This window comes from Poecilia mexicana, unplaced genomic scaffold (genome assembly GCF_051168715.1).
Source record: "Poecilia mexicana isolate PSO_F unplaced genomic scaffold, ASM5116871v1 scaffold_9, whole genome shotgun sequence".
Lineage (NCBI taxonomy): Eukaryota > Metazoa > Chordata > Actinopteri > Cyprinodontiformes > Poeciliidae > Poecilia > Poecilia mexicana.
Genome location: NW_028263378.1, coordinates 257384 through 274230, shown reverse-complemented (window position 1 = coordinate 274230; position 16847 = coordinate 257384). Strand labels below are relative to the sequence as shown.

The following is a 16847-nucleotide window of genomic DNA, read 5'->3' as shown; positions in this document are numbered from 1 at the left end:
TCTGTGGGTTCAGGAACCAGTTTGAAATGAGAAACACAGATAGCTGATAAACTTTGGTCCTGCTTTCTTTCTGTATGAAATGAACATCTACTGTTCTTTCTCTGGGACAGGAGGATTGGACAGCGATGGATCCATCCTGGGCCTCGGTAACACCTGCATGTCTGGCTACAGGCAGCACTGATGGCGTGGTGCTGCTGTAGGCAGGCAGACGCCTCCAAACGTCAGACACCAGGCAGTAGAAACACCTGGATATAGAAGCAATGGAGCTAAAACAGCCAATCAGATCGCTGGGTGGAGGATCTGTCTGAACTGCCACTCAGAGCTCTCTGAAGGAGAGTCTTTGTATTTTTGAATTTTTCTAAAGTAATTAATTTCTTCTTGTGGCTTTAGTTTTTGATGATTATGTTGAGCTGTTGGTCTGATTTTATGGATTTGATTGTTTGAATAAAATTCTGGATGATTGTGAAGTTGAACAGTGACTGTTGTCTTTGTGGTTTCACTTTTACACACATTAACGGACCTGGAGAGACGAGAGAACAACGAGCAGCAGGCAGAAAATGTCTCGTTTCTCAACACGAGCTTTGATTTAAGGCACAACGAGGCAGTTTATCAGGATTCAGCCAAAGTAATGAAATAACCTGCAGTCTGATTTTTATTATGAATGTGTTTCTTCCTACTGAGCCATGAAAAGAAGTAAAATGTTTCATGTCTTTTGCTTTAAGTATTTACTTACTGGATACTGGAAGGTTTTATGCTAGTGCTGCAGAGCCACAGCTAGCAACTAACAGCTACAGCTAACAGCTAGCAGCTAGCTCCTTTCAGCGGCTCTAACGGTTCCGATCAGCTGCTGTTGCTCCTCCTACACGTTGGACTGAACCATTGTTCTAACAATGGGGGGACCCAAAAATTAATTCTTATTTTTTTCTTAGATGAAAGGCAGATTTACTTTGTTCTTTGTTTCTGTTGCCTTTTTATGCCGATATTGTTTAAATACAAGGGTTTGTTTTATGATTTCTTTGTGGGCGTTCTGGACTTTTCCAAGGCTGGCGGGTCCAGACCCGCTGACCCCCCAGGATTTACGGCCAGGCCTAAAGGCGGTTCTGTAGCAAAAACTCTGGAAATGAAAATGTTTTCTGGAGGTTTATGAGAACATTTTAATACTAAATATCAAACAATGACAAAAATTACACTTATAGATATTTTAGATGAATGATCATCCAAAGAACTCGAGATGTGGCCCAGTTAAAGTTTTCCAAGGTTCTGGGACCCAACTCTCCAAATCTGGGTCAGAAACAGAACAAAAGGTCAGAGAGGGTCAAACAGTCCAGCCAATCAGACGCCATCTGCCGAGCTCATGATGACATCACGATGATGTCACGTTTTCTATGGTCAACTCATGATGTTTCTTCCTGTGACATGTTTCCCTCTGCAGGTCCAGCTGGAGCCACAGGTTCTGGTTCTGGAACCAGCTTCAGGAGGTTCTGCTGTTCTGGTTCTACGGATCAGAACCAGACCTTTACTCACCAAGCCCGGAACTGGCCCGATGGGTCTGAGCTCTGAGCCAACCAAAGGTCAGCCGTAAGGTTCTGCTGCTCACACCGACAGACCCGGACCGGACTGAGCCAGAACCCTCCAGGCAGAGGACCGTCCTACAGAGACTCAGGAAAACTCTTCTATTGGCCCTCAAGGCTCCCGTAGCGTCACATGACAGGAAGCATCTGGATGAGCAACAGCGCCCCCCGCTGAACACAACGGTTCTGATCCGTTCAGCCCCGATATGAAGAAACACACCATCACATTGGCAACCAACCGACCTGCCCGTCAGCGGTCCAAGTGTCCAGCGGTCCAAGTGTCCAGCGGTCCAAGTGTCCAGCGGTCCTTCCTCTCCAGTTTGATCTTTGCCTAAAAGCAGAACTTTGTGAAGCTAAAGTAAGTAAAACTCATGATGTTAAAACAGGTTCTGATCAGTTCTGATCAATAGTGATCGGTTCAGCTGGTGGCGTTGCACAGCTCCAGGACCCGGATCAGAGTGAGACCCGGTTCTGATGGAAGAAATGAGGAAAACATCCAATGAGCTTCTGTCCTATTCCTCTGCTGGGGGCGGGACTTTTGAGCAGGTGCCAATCAGTGTCCAATCAGGATCATTCAGCCGGTTCCGGTCCGGCTGACCCGGGCCCTGAACAGAAGCGGTCGTGGTTCCGGTCCAAAGGCATCTTGACAAAGGCGATGGCCGCCAGCTCCTTGCAGAACTCCTCCAGGACGATGACGCCCTGGAGGAGAGCCAGGTGCTCCGGTCTGAGGACACACCCACAAAACCAGACAGGTGAGTGACATCATCAGTCAGCTGATCAGCTGGTACCAGGAGAACCGAAAGTTTATAAAATTGTTGGACCTCAGCAGCATTCAGCTTCTATGCTCCTCTAATCTGGAACAAACTTCCACAAAATTGAAAACCTGCTGAAACACTGAGAACTTTAATCTGGAACGTCGACCAACAGATTTAATCTGCTGATCAGGACCAACGACAGGAATGAGAGTAGATGCTGCGTTTTTATGACGCAAAGCACTTTGAACACCACCCGCTACACCACCGCTACGTCACCGCTACGTCACCCGCTACACCACCGCTACGTCACCGCTACATCATCCGCTACACCACCGCTACGTCACCCGCTACATCACCGCTACGTCACCCGCTACACCACCGCTACGTCACCTGCTACACCACCGCTACGTCACCCGCTACATCACCGCTACGTCACCTGCTACACCACCGCTACGTCACCCGCTACATCACCGCTACGTCACCCGCTACACCACCACTACGTCACCCGCTACATCACCGCTACGTCACCCGCTACACCACCGCTACGTCATCGCTACGTCACCTGCTACACCACAGCTACGTCACTGCTACGTCACCCGCTACGTCACCGCTACGTCACCCGCTACGTCACCGCTACGTCACCCGCTACGTCACCTGCTACACCACCCGCTACGTCACCTGCTACACCACCGCTACGTCACCTGCTACACCACCCGCTACACCACCGCTACAACACCTGCTACGTCACCGCTACGTCACCCGCTACGTCACCTGCTACACCACCCGCTACGTCACCTGCTACACCACCGCTACGTCACCTGCTACACCACCGCTACACCACCTGCTACGTCACCTGCTACACCACCGCTACAACACCCGCTACGTCACCGCTACGTCACCCGCTACGTCACCTGCTACACCACCCGCTACGTCACCTGCTACACCACCGCTACGTCACCTGCTACACCACCGCTACACCACCTGCTACGTCACCTGCTACACCACCGCTACAACACCTGCTACGTCACCTGCTACACCACCGCTACGTCACCTGCTACACCACCGCTACGTCACCTGCTACACCACCGCTACGTCACCTGCTACACCACCGCTACGTCACCTGCTATGTCACCTGCTACACCACCGCTACGTCACCTGCTACACCACCGCTACGTCACCTGCTATGTCACCTGATACACCACCGCTACGTCACCTGATACACCACCGCTACGTCACCTGCTACGTCACCTGATACACCACCGCTACGTCACCTGATACACCACCGCTACGTCACCTGCTACGTCACCGCTACATCACCGCTACGTCACCTGCTACGTCACCCGCTACGTCACCTGCTACACCACCGCTACGTCACCGCTACATCACCGCTACGTCACCTGCTACGTCACCCGCTACGTCACCTGCTACACCACCGCTACGTCACCTGCTACGCCACCGCTACGTCACCTGCTACACCACCGCTACGTCACCTGCTACACCTGCTACACCACCGCTACGTCACCTGCTACACCACCGCTACGTCACCTGCTACACCACCGCTACGTCACCGCTACGTCACCTGCTACACCACCGCAACACCACCACTACGTCACCCGCTACACCACCGCTACGTCACCGGTACGTCACCTGCTACACCACCGCTACGTCACCTGCTACACCACCGCTACGTCACCTGCTACACCACCACTACGTCACCCGCTACGCCACCGCTACGTCACCCGCTACGTCACCTGCTACACCACCGCTACACCACCTGCTACGTCACCTGCTACACCACTGCTACTTCACCCGCTACGTCACCTGCTACACCACCGCTACGTCACCTGCTACGCCACCGCTACGTCACCTGCTACGCCACCGCTACGTCACCTGCTACGCCACCGCTATGTCACCTGCTACACCACCGCTACGTCACCTGCTACGCCACCGCTACGTCACCGCTACGTCACCTGCTACACCACCGCTACGTCACCTGCTACACCACCTGCTACACCACCGCTACGTCACCGCTACGTCACCGCTACGTCACCTGCTACACCACCGCTACGTCACCTGCTACGCCACCGCTACGTCACCTGCTACGCCACCGCTACGTCACCTGCTACACCACCGCTACGTCACCCACTACACCATCGCTACGTCACCGCTACGTCACCCGCTACGTCACCCGCTACCACCACCAGGTAACCGTCCAGGTCGGGTCCGGCGGCTTGTTCTAGTTACCTGGCGTCCAGGTGGAGACCCAGCAGGTGTCTCCTGGTGTCCAGTAGGCGCTGCGGCAGGTCGGCTACGTGCTGGATGCGCTCCATCAGCTCTCCTACCACCTGAGACAGACACAGGGTGAGTCAGAGCAGCAGGTCGGGGCGGTTCTGGTTGCGCTGGCTCTACGGTCAACTCACCCTGACTAGGACGGCAAACAGCGAGCGGCTGCCGGCGGACAGGTGGATGAATGGGTCCAGCAGGTACTCGTCCAGCAGCGGGTGACTGAAGGCGCACAGGCGGGACAGGACGGCCGTCAGCTGCAGGTTCACCTCGTACGGCTGCCAACACACAACACCTGCACAGGTGAGTCGGGGTCATGTGAGGATCGGCACAGGAGAGACCTCAGGTGAGCCTACCTGCTGCAACATGCGTCCCAGACGTTCAAACAGAACTCTCAGCAGGTGGCCTTCGAAGAAGTGTGCCTCCTCACCTGAGGAGCAGGTGGGAGGAGGAGGAGTCTGTGGCCACACCCACTGGAGAGAGAGAGCCTGGCACTGGCTCACCTGGCAGGGGGAGGAGCCACAGGTGAGCTGAGCCTCACAGGTAACCAGGTTTTTGTTTTATGATCAAACTCTGGGTCGTCCAATCAGGACGACACACCTGAAGGGGTGGAGCCTCCACCTGGTTCTGACTGCAGAGCAGAACCAGAACTCCTGTGTTCAGTCAGAAGGTTCTGTTTCGTGTTTGTTACCTGATCCGGGTCAGCACCTGGAGCAACAGTCGAGTCTCTTACCAAGGAGCGCGCGTCGAGGACGTACGACTCGTAGCCTCCGTCCTGCAGCAGGTGGGCGGACCGCACCTGGACCGGAACCAGGCCCAGGAAACTGGGCACAAAGATGGAGTTCAGTCCGGTCCGGGTCAGTCCGGTCCGGTCAGTCTGAACCTGGTCTGTTACCTGTTGATGATGTCAGCAGCGGAGCCCGGGGCAGCAGGTTGATGAAGACGAGGAGGAGGAAGGTGGTCGTCAGGGAAACCGTCTGAGAAGAACGGGTCGTCCTCCGGGTCTCTGAAGGACAGGAGACAGTCGTCAGACGGAGGACGGCCCTTCGCCCACGGCGCGTACCGCAGCTGGACATACTGGCCGTCGTTGCTGCTGTCGCTGTCGGGCTGCTGGTCCTCGGCGCCCCCCGCAGGTGACGTCAGGTAATGGCGGCTCTCCAGGAAGCCGAGCACCAGCGTGTCCAGGACGTCCCTGTGAGGCTTCTGCAGCAGTTCGTCCACCAGAGACAGAGACGCCATGCTGATCTGAGGACAGAGACTCGGTGGGCCAGCCTGGCCAGGTGAGGGGCTTTGTGGGCGTGTCCTGCAGCCTCACCTGGTCGGAGGTGTGGTCGCAGTGCCGCAGCAGCAGCTGCAGCACGGACGGCGTCCTCAGCAGGAACTCCAGCACCTGGTCCAGCAGAGACGGAGACCGGACCAGTCTGACGACGCAGCAGAGGACGGATGTGGACACCAGGACGCTCCGCTCGCACCTGGACAACAGGCACCTGGACATTAGGCTCCGCCCCCTCAGGTGAAAACAAGCAGAAAGAGGAGAAGAGCGTACGCGTTCAGCAGCTGAGGACGAAGCGTCTCCATGAGCCACCGCTGGAGGACGCACTGGGACACCTGCAGGGAGAGCGCCTGGACGTCCAATCAGAGACGTGAGTGGTACTACTGTAGTCTAGTAGTACTGTATTAGGTCTAATATAGTGCTACTACACTGTAGTAGTACTATAGTACCTGACTATCTTGTAGCACACGACATTAGCGTACCTGAGGAGCGTCGGCCGTCAGCTCATCCAGGAAGTCCAACCAGGTGAGGAACCTGGTCATGTGATCGGCTTGAGACTCTGATCTGAGAACACACAGGGGTCAGAATGGAGACCATGTTTCCACGGCAACCAGAGAGCCAACCGGGTGGCGTCTACCTCCACGAGGGGCAGGGCCAGCTCCTGAGCTCGGAAGCCTGCAGCTCCTCCAGAGGCAGCAGGGAGTAGAGCTCCTGCAGCCGCCCAGCCAGCAGCTGCCCCAGCTGGGCTGCAGCGGCCCACAGCTCCCCTGGAGGACCTGGAGGACCTGGAGGATCAACATCCAGGAGGGACGCCAGCTGCAGCAGGCCCTCACAGGCCTTGAGACGCACCGCAGGCCTCTGGAGGACACAGAGGACAGACGGAGGACATTAGCACATCGTCTGCATGACCCTGATTGGTAACCATGGTGATTAGAGACAGACTGTTTCTGCTAACCCTGAGAGAACAAAAAGACAGAGCAAAGTTTTTTCTGCTCTGTCCTTCGAAGGAGGAGGACGCACCTTCTCCGTCTCCCTGTCCTCCTGTCCTCTCCATCTTCCCTGCTCAGCGTCCGTGTTTTCAGAATCTTTCTTTTGAAAAGCTTCTGAAGTTGCAAATTATTGATCTGGTCAGCTGGTCTCTCAACCCAACTGATAGAATTTTTTCCACTGGGAAACCGGGTAAAGGGGAACCTTCGTGTCCCGGCGGGACATTCTTCACTGGATACACGATGGATTCTGGATGGAAGTGGAAGACCGTGTGTCTGACGATGCCGTCAGTCGAGGATGTTGAAGACGTGTAGATGATTGGAGTCATGATAACAGGGTTTCTGCTTATTGGAGTTGGCGGATACCTGGCTTATCGGAAATTTCAGAAGATGCTGGTGGCAGTTTTGGCCACTTTGAGGCTGCCAGGTCCGGTTGATGGGATCTGCAGAGCGATCAATGATACGGGAGCTGAGCGCAGACTGGGTGTGATCCTGGAACAGGACCGAGGCCGGCAGCGGATCTCGGACCCAGAATGGATACGGTGTGACCGTTGTTCGCTCGGATCAGGCAGGAGACCCTAAATTTGGCTGTTTGGATTTGCCACTGAGAAGCTCCAGAGAGACTTTCAAGGCAGCCAGTAAACTGATGTCAGCCTGACCTAAACAACTTTCTGCTATGGGAATCTGGACCCGGGCTGGGCTTGGCTGGCCGGCGATCCTCCCCTGGTTGTTGTGTCTAAAGAAGGCTCTGTTCTGCTGCCCCCCTCCCTGGAACATCTGTGGCCCTGAACTGATAAGCTGGTGGTGAACTCTGACATCATCCTCACAGACAATCACATGCTTCAGTCAGGGCTCATGGTCTGACACACACGACTCACAGGGGACCCATTTGCACGTCAAACTTCCTCGTCGTACCCGGCTCGTTTTGTCTATATGTGCCGAGGTTTTGTTCTTCATCTCAAGCTGCCTTGCAGAGAGCAGAGTGTGAGACAGGCCGTTTTTCCCTCTCCTTACCTGATGATTTTATTTTTCCTATTTCCTCCTGCAGGGCGGCGCCTGTCAGGCTGCGAGGCCTCAGCCAACTACCCCCTCTTGTTGTTGTGTAATGGATGGTTGTTCTGGAACTGCAATTTCGTTGTTTTTGTGACAATGACAATAAATTCTTCTGATCTGATCTTCTGAAACAAAAAGAGAACCCTCCATGCACAGGGAGAACATGCAGTGGACCTGAGCGGTTCCACCGGGTCCAACAGAACCGCTAACCCACCTGGCTGCTGCTGAGCTGCAGCAGAACCCACAGCAGCCCACGCTCTGATTGGACAGCACTGGAGGCAGAGGCTTCTGATTGGCAGCTGGCTGCATCTGTGCTCTGATTGGACGCTAGCAATCGATCTGGGGGCTGGAAACAGCAGGATGTGATGTTATTACATCACATCCTGCTGTTGCTGAATGTGATGTAATTAACAGTGATGTAATCACTTCCATTAACAGGAAGTGATGTAATCAACTGCTCACTTGCAGGATGTATCTGAGCATGTGTGGATCCTGTGACACTCTGGAGCAAACAGCCAATAAAAACTGAGCTTCCTCCTTCTCAGTGCAGGAACCAGGAAGAGCACAGAGGCCAATCAGCTTCTGTGGGCAGAGCACAAACAGGAAGTCAAGTGACACAACTCCCCCAGGTAGCTGGTCCTGCCCACCTATCCTGCCCCAGGAATGAGGCTGTTCACAGGTAGATCACCTGCTCACCTGTACAGGTGTGCGGACGGGGACCAGCTGCAGCAGAGGCTTCTGCATCTGAGACAGCAGCCTGGAGAAGAAGAGCAGCACCTGCTGGCTCATCCCTGGAGGGTACTGAGGAAGAGGAGGAGGAGGAAGACCATGAGACCCGGCCACAGGTTCCGGTTCTGGTCTTGACCCGGCAGCAGCAGGTGAGCCTACCTGAGCCTTCCCCAAGGTGCAGAGCGTCTCCAGCAGCCGGTTCTGGAGCAGGAACTCCAGGCAGCGACCCGGTTCCTCCTGGACAAGCAGACAGGCAATGAGACCGGACCGGGCCTGTTTCGGGCCTGGACCGGGCCTGGACCGGACCTGAACTGGGACGGGACCGGGCTTGAACCGGGACTGGACCGGGCTTGAACCGGGACTGGACCGGGCCTGAACCGGAACAGGACCAGGGCAGGACCGGGACAGGACCGGGCCTGAACCGGGACGGGACCAGGGCAGGACCGGGCCTGAACCAGGACGGGACTGGACCGGGCCTGAACCGGAACAGGACCAGGGCAGGACCGGGACAGGACCGGGCCTGAACCGGGACGGGACCAGGGCAGGACCAGGCCTGAACCGGGACGGGACTGGACCGGGCCTGAACCGGAACAGGACCAGGGCAGGACCGGGACAGGACCGGGCCTGAACCGGGACGGGACCAGGGCAGGACCGGGCCTGAACCAGGACGGGACTGGACCGGGCCTGAACCAGGACGGGACCGGGCTTGTACCCGGCCTGTACCGGGACGAGTCCGGGCCGGGACTGAAGGAAATATAGGCGATGCCAATGAGGTCGGACAGCTTCGTTGCCATGGTTACAGGTGTGTGGGCGGAGCTAGTCACCTGTTGCTTCTCCTCATACACCAGGATGTCGGTCATCTGCCTGAGACGCCACGGGATGTCGGTCTGAGAGGCGGGGCGGCTGTCATCTGCACACACACAGAGTCAGGAGGCTGCAGGTGAAGCTGCAGGTGAAGCTGCAGGTGAAGCTGCAGGTGAAGCTGCAGGTGAGGCTGCTCACCTGTGGTCTGGATGTAGTAGTTGGTGATGGACCTCCAGTGGTCGATGAAGGAGTCCAGCAGGTCGGCGGTCGGCTCCCTCTGGAAAACATCAGCTCTAGATTCATGAAGTTATAAGAAATATGAACTGATTTAATAAAAATTACTCTTAACTTAAATTATGTCCCTTTCTGTTCTGATTGGTCATAATTCTAATTAAAGATATCTTAAATGTATTTAATACAAGACTGGACTGGGGCAAATTAAATTACAGATAGCTTCAAAGTAAATAATGACTCAGCAAAACTTTGTAGAACTGAAATTCTGATGTTGATTCATTTCAAAGTTTCTCCAGATGAATTACAGACATTGGAACATTTTTTTAATCTAGACGCTTTTTAGCCAGAGATATCTTATTATACTCAGGGCAGTCAGAGTATAATAACCCCCTAACCCTATCCTAAAATCAGTTGTCTCGTCAACTGATTTTTAGATATCCAGGATGTATTTACAGTCAGTCAGACGAAGCCGATTTTATGTTAAATCGGCCTGCTATATATCAGGTGTTGTGGTTCTGCCGACCCAAAACTACCGAACCTCACCCCATAGATATAAACCCGGGGTGACATCAGTTCATTAGTCTCTTTAGAAATCAACGGATAAACTAATTTCAGATGTACTTATAAACTTTAAACAGCTTCAGCCACTGCGCATGCTCAGTTCCAGGTAAACAGTTAGCATTAGCAGCAGTTACCTTCCGGCTACATTCCTGAAGAAAACTGCAGCTGGGAACTTCTGCGGAGACCCAGGAGGACAGACAGAGATGGGGACAGGTTGTCTCCATGTCCTCCTGTCCCTGTCCTCCGTCTCTGTTCGAGAATTTAACTTTTTACTGACCACCGGAAGCACATAATGCCAATTTCCGCTGACTCACCGTCTCCAGCGCGTTCAGCAACATGCCGCTCAGCTTGCTGAACATCTCCATCCTCCCAGAAACAGGTCAGGTCCGGTCCGGTCGGGTTTACTGCCTCACCAAGACCCGAACCCTAACCCGCAGCCACGGCCACCTCACAACTTCCGGTCTGAGCTTTCAAATTACAACTTCAGGTGTTCACTTCCGGATGTGACGTTTAAGGGACCTGGTCCGGTTGGAAAATAAATAATCCGAAACTGGAGTTTGAGATTCAGTGAGACGGGTCTGAACCGAGTCGAAACCGTTGATGCAGGGTCACTGCTGGTTCTGTTCTCCCTGACCCGGTTCTGTTATCAGAACCCCGAATTCTGATAACAGAACTCCATCCATAGGTCCGGACCATGGATGGGGTCCGGACCGGTTCTACATGAAGTGAATCTGCTGCTCCGTTCAGAGTGCAGCGCCCCCTGCAGGCGGGAGCGGCCGCTGCAGGCCGGGGGTGTCTGCTGCTGCTGGGGGAGGGGCACACAGGTAACGTTACCTGCAGCCACACCTGCGTGTCAAAGTTGCTCCAGTCCGGCTGAGGAAGACTTCCTGACAGACGCCGAAGGTGAGTTTCTACCTGTTTGGGTTTAAACCAGGGCTGTTCTCCAGGTGTTCTCCAGGTGTCTCCTGTTTCACTCAACTCCAGTATCAGCAGCTCTCTGACGGGAAAGAGAGGCACTTAAATCCTTAAATCCCAGAGTGGAGGACAACGACACACCTAGTAGCAGCAGGACCACAGGACGAGACCCCTGGAGAACACCTGGAGAACACCTGGGTGGGGAGAACTAGGAAGACCAGCTCCTCTTCATCAGTCTGTTTTCCTCGTTAATCTTTCAGAGGTTCCTCCTCCAGTAGAGGAAAAGTTATTGGGTCAGAACCGAGCAGAACCTGCAGTTGAACTGGAATATTGTGTGTGGGTGTGGTGCGTTTACCTGCACAGGTGTGTCTTCTCTCTGTGGTTTTGCTGCTGAGCCCAGAGACTTCCTTGTTCTTCTGTGTGAGCTGAAGGAACCGGGCCAAACCGGGCCGGGCCTCAGCCTGAACTCTGATGGGTCTGGAGCTCATCCAGAACCAGCAGGTCCAGTTGAAATTGGACCCACAGCAGAGAACAGAGAACTTCCTGTTGTTACCTGTCTGCTCTGAGCCAATCAGGTTTGACCTCCTTCCTCTTTCTAAACGGATCCAGACTGCAGGTTCCGCTGGGCCCGGTTCTGAGACACATTGATTCTGGTGATGAATCTTGACCAATCTGTGATCTACTCACATGAGAGTTCTGGTTCTGGTCCGAATCGGCCGGAACACAAACCACCCCTGGCAGCAGTTGCCATGGTTATGGTCACATGATCTCAGGTGTTTTTGTTGCAGCACTTAAGGAGCAAAGTTAGCGGGCGGGTGCGCTCCATCTTAAAGCCGGGGAGGTGGTGGGTGGGGTTAGTTCAGCTTCCTCTGAGGGTCAGGCCAGAAGGTCAAGGGGTCAGTGTTCCCCGGGCCTAACAGGTGATGTTTTCTGCCCCGCCTGCTGCAGGTGACATCATGGTGTTCCATCCTGAGTTTGAGCGAGCAGGTAAAGAGGCGGGGCTTCAGGTGTGGCGAGTGGAGAACATGGACCTGGCTCCTGTCCCTGAGAGTCTCTATGGACGGTTCTACACCGGAGACGCCTACCTGGTTCTGAGCAGCACCAGCAACCGCCGAGGAGACCTGCAGTACGACCTGCACTACTGGCAAGGTGAGACCAGGTGGGTGGGGCTACAGCGTCCAGAACCGAGGCCCCGGGCAAAACCGAGGCCCTGGCGTCGAGGCTCGGAGGTTACCTTCACTGTCTGTTACCATGGCGACAGACCGAGCTCTGGTCAGACTGCTACTATTCCTCAGGAGACTCTGGAATCGGTCTTGGCACCAAGCTTTGCTATAGTTCTTCAGGGGGTTCTGGTTCTGCAGACCCGGTCAGGTCGCTCCAGGTGACTCTCCTTCTGCTCTCTGATTGGCCGTTGGGCTGCAGGTTCCGAGTGCTCTCAGGATGAAAGCGGCGCCGCTGCCATTCTTGCTGTTCAGATGGACGACTTCCTGCAGGGGGCACCGGTCCAGTACAGAGAGGTCCAAGGCCATGAGTCCGGGACCTTCAGTGGATACTTCAAAACGGGCCTGACCTACATGGTAACCACACCACACCCACTTCCTGTCTGACGGCCCCTCACTGCCACCCTGATGACATTGCTTCCTGTTGGTCGAACAGAATGGAGGCGTGGCCTCAGGGTTCAATCATGTGGTGACCAATGAGGTGGAAGTTCAGCGGTTGCTCCAGGTCAAAGGTCGCCGTGTTGTCAGGGCAACAGAGGTTCCTGTTAGCTGGGACAGTTTCAACCAGGGAGACAGCTTCATCCTGGACCTGGGACAGGTGAGGACACCTGGGGGACAGGTGAGGACACCTGGGGGACGATTAAACCTTCTTTTGATCCAACAGGAAATCATCCAGTGGTCCGGTTGCCATAGTAACAGATTTGAGAAACTGAAGGCCACTTTGGTGAGTGGTGACATCACATGATGACATTATTCTGATGTCATAACATACCTGCTGACAAACTGACTAATTGACAGGTCTCTAAGAGTATCCGTGACAACGAGAGGTGTGGGCGGGCCAACCTCCAGGTTGTCGATGAGGGGGCGGAGCCAGACAGGATGATAGAGGTGATCACATGACCAGAACTTTCTGCACTTCTAATTCGAGAGCATCAGGGGTCAAAGGTCACCAAAACACTGGTGAATCATGACAGTTTTAAAGAACCAAAAGGTCGGTTCTGATGTAGCTGGTGGGCCCTGAGGCGTCCACCAGGCGTCCACCATGTGGACCTCAGACCAGCGTCTTAAAACCTGACTAACGTAACAGCATGGTGTCGTCTGCGTACGCCGTATTCAGTACTGGAATACGGGGGAATTTTACTGCCATAATTGGAGGCTCTTGGATCAATTCCCCACCTGCCACTAGTTTTGCTGCCACAATGGAGCCGGACTTTCACCTGCTGCTCCTGTCGCCTCCCTGTCCAGGTTCTGGGAGACAAACCGGACCTCCCTGAGTCCCACAGCGAAGACACCCAGACCGACGCGTCCAACAGGAAGGTGGCGAAGCTCTACAAGGTGACTACCTTCGGCAGTTCCCTGCCAGCTCACTAAGCTCGTGATGTCACTTCCATTTTGCCACTGGTTTGTCTACCTGCATTCGGCGTCCCTCAGGTGTCCAATGCCGGCGGGGACATGGAGGTCACCCTGGTGTCGGAGCAGAACCCGTTCCCCCAACACGTCCTGGAGTCCAGCGAGTGCTTCATCCTCGACAACGGAACCAACGGACGCATCTTTGTCTGGAAAGGTCAGAGGTCATGATCATACTGGGCGGGACTCACCTGAGGCCACCAGCTGTCCTGCTGACGTGTCTGTGTGCAGGTAAGGACGCCAACGACGCCGAGCGGCAGGCCATCCTGCAGAACTCTGAGAAATTCATCCAGCAGATGGAGTACCCACCTTACACCCAGGTGAGCACCTGGACCGGACCTAAACCTGGACCTGGACCAGACCTGTACCCGGACCTGAACCTGGACCTGGACCTGGATCTGGACCCACACTTGGACTCGGACCTGGACCCGGACTTGGACCCGGACCTGGAGCTGACCTCTGTCCCCCTCAGGTCCAGGTCCTTCCTCAGTCCGGGGAGACTCCTCTCTTCAAGCAGTTCTTTAGGAACTGGAGGGACGCTGAAGACACCGTCGGCATGGGAACGGCCTACGTCTCCAACAAGGTGGCAAAGATTGAGAAGGTAAGCTGATGGGGTTCTGGATCTGATCCAAATGGCCCTAAACGAGTCTGAAACCCGACTCTTCTGATTGGACAGGTGCCGTTTGACGTGTCCAAGCTGCACCAATCGGACTCCATGTCGGCGCAGTACGGGATGGTGGACCGAGGAGACGGAGACAAAAAGGTGAGGACTGCCTCTGCTTCCTATGGTTGTTCTGGTTCTGGTCCACTGGATCGTTGGACAGGAGAAATACAACTGGACCGAGGTCTGCCAGCCAACCCATCAGGATCCCTTTCACTCAGAACCACCTCAAGTTAAAAAGAACTGGACTCGGGTCAGAACCGACCTCCTCGTAACGTGATCGAATGTACAGAGAACTTCCTGCGTCAGCTTGGAGACTTCCTGTTTCGGACACGGGAGCAGCCGACCGTCTGTCTGTCTCTCTGCAGATCTGGAGGGTTGAAGGGTCTGGTAAGGTTCTGGTGGACCCGGCTACCTTTGGTCAGTTCTACGGCGGCGACAGCTACCTGATCCTGTACCAGTACCAACATGGCGGCAGGCAGGGCCACATCGTCTACATCTGGTGAGACGACGCTCCCTCTGCTGGCGAGCCTAGGTACTGCAGGACATCACCTGTTCTCCACTGCTTCCTCCGCAGGCAGGGGGCGGAGTCGAGTCAGGACGAAACCGCGGCATCGGCCATTCTGGCCGTCGAGCTGGACAATGAACTGGGAGGCGGAGCAGTTCAGGTACACCAACTGGGAATGCTGGTTCCCAGTTGGTGATCAGAACCACAGGAGTGTGGTTCTGATCACCAGCTGGTGACCGGAACCAGCATTCCCAGCACGTCACTGTCACCTGTCCGTCCAGGTGAGGGTGGTCCAAGGCAAAGAGCCTGCCCACATGCTGAGCCTGTTTGGAGGTCAGCCGATGGTGGTGTACCAGGGCGGCACCTCCAGGGAGGGCGGCCAGTCCGCCGCCGCTGACACCCGCCTGTTCCAGGTGCGGTCCAACCCAGCTGGAGACACCCGGGCTGTGGAGGTGAGACCAGCAGAACCCGGATGGGTCAGATCCATAACCCCTTAGCTTCTTGCAGCTCCATTCAGCAGAAAATCATCCAGAACCAGAACCTCAAAAGTCTCCAGCACAAGATGGGGTCCGGGTGAGTCGGGTCTCCTGACCAATCAGGTGTTAGGGTTCAGCCGCTGGGTCCAGTTCTCTGATCTTACCCGTCCAGTCCACTCCAGAACCTTCTGGTCCAGTCCAGGTGTGTTGTCCTCCTCAGACATGAAGGACCTGGACCTTCAGCAATCCAGTTCAAGTTTACGGTTCTGTCAGAATCTCTGTCTAGGTTTCATTGGATCCATTCAAAGCTGCTCAGAACCCAGCCTGCCATATGAACCGGACCGGTCAGAACCGAACCACTCTGCTGTGCTGCAGGTGGGCCCGTCCTCGTCCCGCCTGAACTCCAACGATGCGTTCCTGCTGGCGGCGGCCGGGGGGGCGTGGCTGTGGAAGGGGCGGGGCAGCAGCGCGGCGGAGGCGAAGGGGGCCGAACACCTGGCCCAGGTGCTGCAGGTGAACCCCACACTGCTGGAGGAGGGGGAGGAGCCAGGTAAGCGGCAGGTATGTAAAGTGTCGGGCGGCCCTGAGCCGGCTCTGACGGCTGGCTGTGGTTCCAGACGGGTTCTGGGGAGTTCTGGGTGGGAAGGACGACTACTGCCACGCCCCTCGGCTCAGCAACAAGATGGACGCCCATCCGCCACGCCTCTTCGCCTGCTCCAATAAGACCGGCACCTTCCAGGTACGCTTGGCGCTCACCAGGTGTATTCGGCCGACCTGGCTGGTGGTTGCCAAGGTTACGAGGGGGTTAGCCGTGGTGGGTTCTGGTTGACCCAGTTCCTTGTGTCCAGATGGAAGAGGTTCCGGGAGAACTGACCCAGGATGACCTGGCTCCTGATGACGTCATGATCCTGGACACTTGGGACCAGGTGAGTCTTCCTCGCCGCCGTCAACATGGAAACCAGGTTCTGGCTCCACCGGCGGCTCACCGTGTCCCCCGGCAGGTATTTGTTTGGATCGGGAACAAGGCCCACGAGGAAGAGAAGACGGAAGCCGCCGCAACAGGTGAGACGGTTTCGGTACCGGTTCTGGTCCAGGAGCCGGTTCAGTGAGAACCTTTTGTGGCAGGTCCGGTGCCTAACAGGTCTCTCTGTGTCCAGCTGAGCGCTACATCAGAACCGACCCGGCCGGCAGAGACCCGCGGACCCCCATCGTGACCCTGAAGCAGGGATTTGAACCACCAACCTTCACTGGTTGGTTCCTGGGCTGGAACCACGACTACTGGAGCGAGGACCCACTGGAGCGCTTCCTGCAGGCCCTGTGACATCACTTCCTGCTTAGTCACTTCTTGTTTACACTGCAGCAGAGTGAATAAAGCCCAGAGTGACCCAGTTATCCCTGTCTGTGTGTGTGT

General features: G+C 55.4%; 2 protein-coding genes across 6 annotated transcripts; one reads left to right on the top strand and one right to left on the bottom strand.

Moving 5' to 3' along the window:
• Positions 1-1129: 1129 nt before the first annotated feature.
• On the bottom strand, positions 1130-10752 carry LOC106909979 (FHF complex subunit HOOK-interacting protein 2B-like). 4 transcript variants are annotated; one of them, XM_088008524.1, is made up of 18 exons: positions 10564-10752; positions 9653-9731; positions 9475-9560; positions 8810-8887; positions 8618-8722; positions 8384-8503; positions 8136-8267; positions 6520-6740; positions 6365-6446; positions 6156-6232; positions 5925-6081; positions 5688-5854; positions 5505-5615; positions 5343-5433; positions 4966-5112; positions 4747-4887; positions 4571-4671; positions 1130-2295 (listed from the first exon to the last, which is right to left on the bottom strand). In XM_088008524.1, the coding sequence occupies exons 1-18, from the start codon at positions 10612-10614 to the stop codon at positions 2142-2144; spliced, it is 2100 nt and encodes a 699-aa protein (XP_087864650.1). In that variant the 5' UTR covers positions 10615-10752; the 3' UTR covers positions 1130-2141. The 4 variants fall into 4 exon arrangements, with proteins under 4 accessions (XP_087864650.1, XP_087864651.1, XP_087864648.1 ...); XM_088008525.1 differs by having other exon boundaries at positions 9653-9747; positions 10564-10715; XM_088008522.1 differs by lacking the exon at positions 10564-10752 and adding an exon at positions 10384-10540.
• Positions 10753-10767: 15 nt separating this feature from the next.
• Positions 10768-16828, top strand: LOC106909978 (gelsolin-like). Of its 2 annotated transcripts, XM_014976515.2 has the most exons (19): positions 10768-11152; positions 12113-12313; positions 12587-12741; positions 12821-12982; positions 13049-13108; positions 13183-13272; positions 13630-13719; positions 13816-13948; positions 14023-14111; positions 14264-14392; positions 14468-14554; positions 14821-14954; positions 15030-15120; positions 15242-15412; positions 15812-15986; positions 16054-16175; positions 16285-16362; positions 16438-16498; positions 16594-16828. In XM_014976515.2, the coding sequence occupies exons 1-19, from the start codon at positions 10948-10950 to the stop codon at positions 16755-16757; spliced, it is 2397 nt and encodes a 798-aa protein (XP_014832001.2). In that variant the 5' UTR covers positions 10768-10947; the 3' UTR covers positions 16758-16828. The 2 variants fall into 2 exon arrangements, with proteins under 2 accessions (XP_014832001.2, XP_087864645.1); XM_088008519.1 differs by having other exon boundaries at positions 16285-16498.
• Positions 16829-16847: the final 19 nt, after the last annotated feature.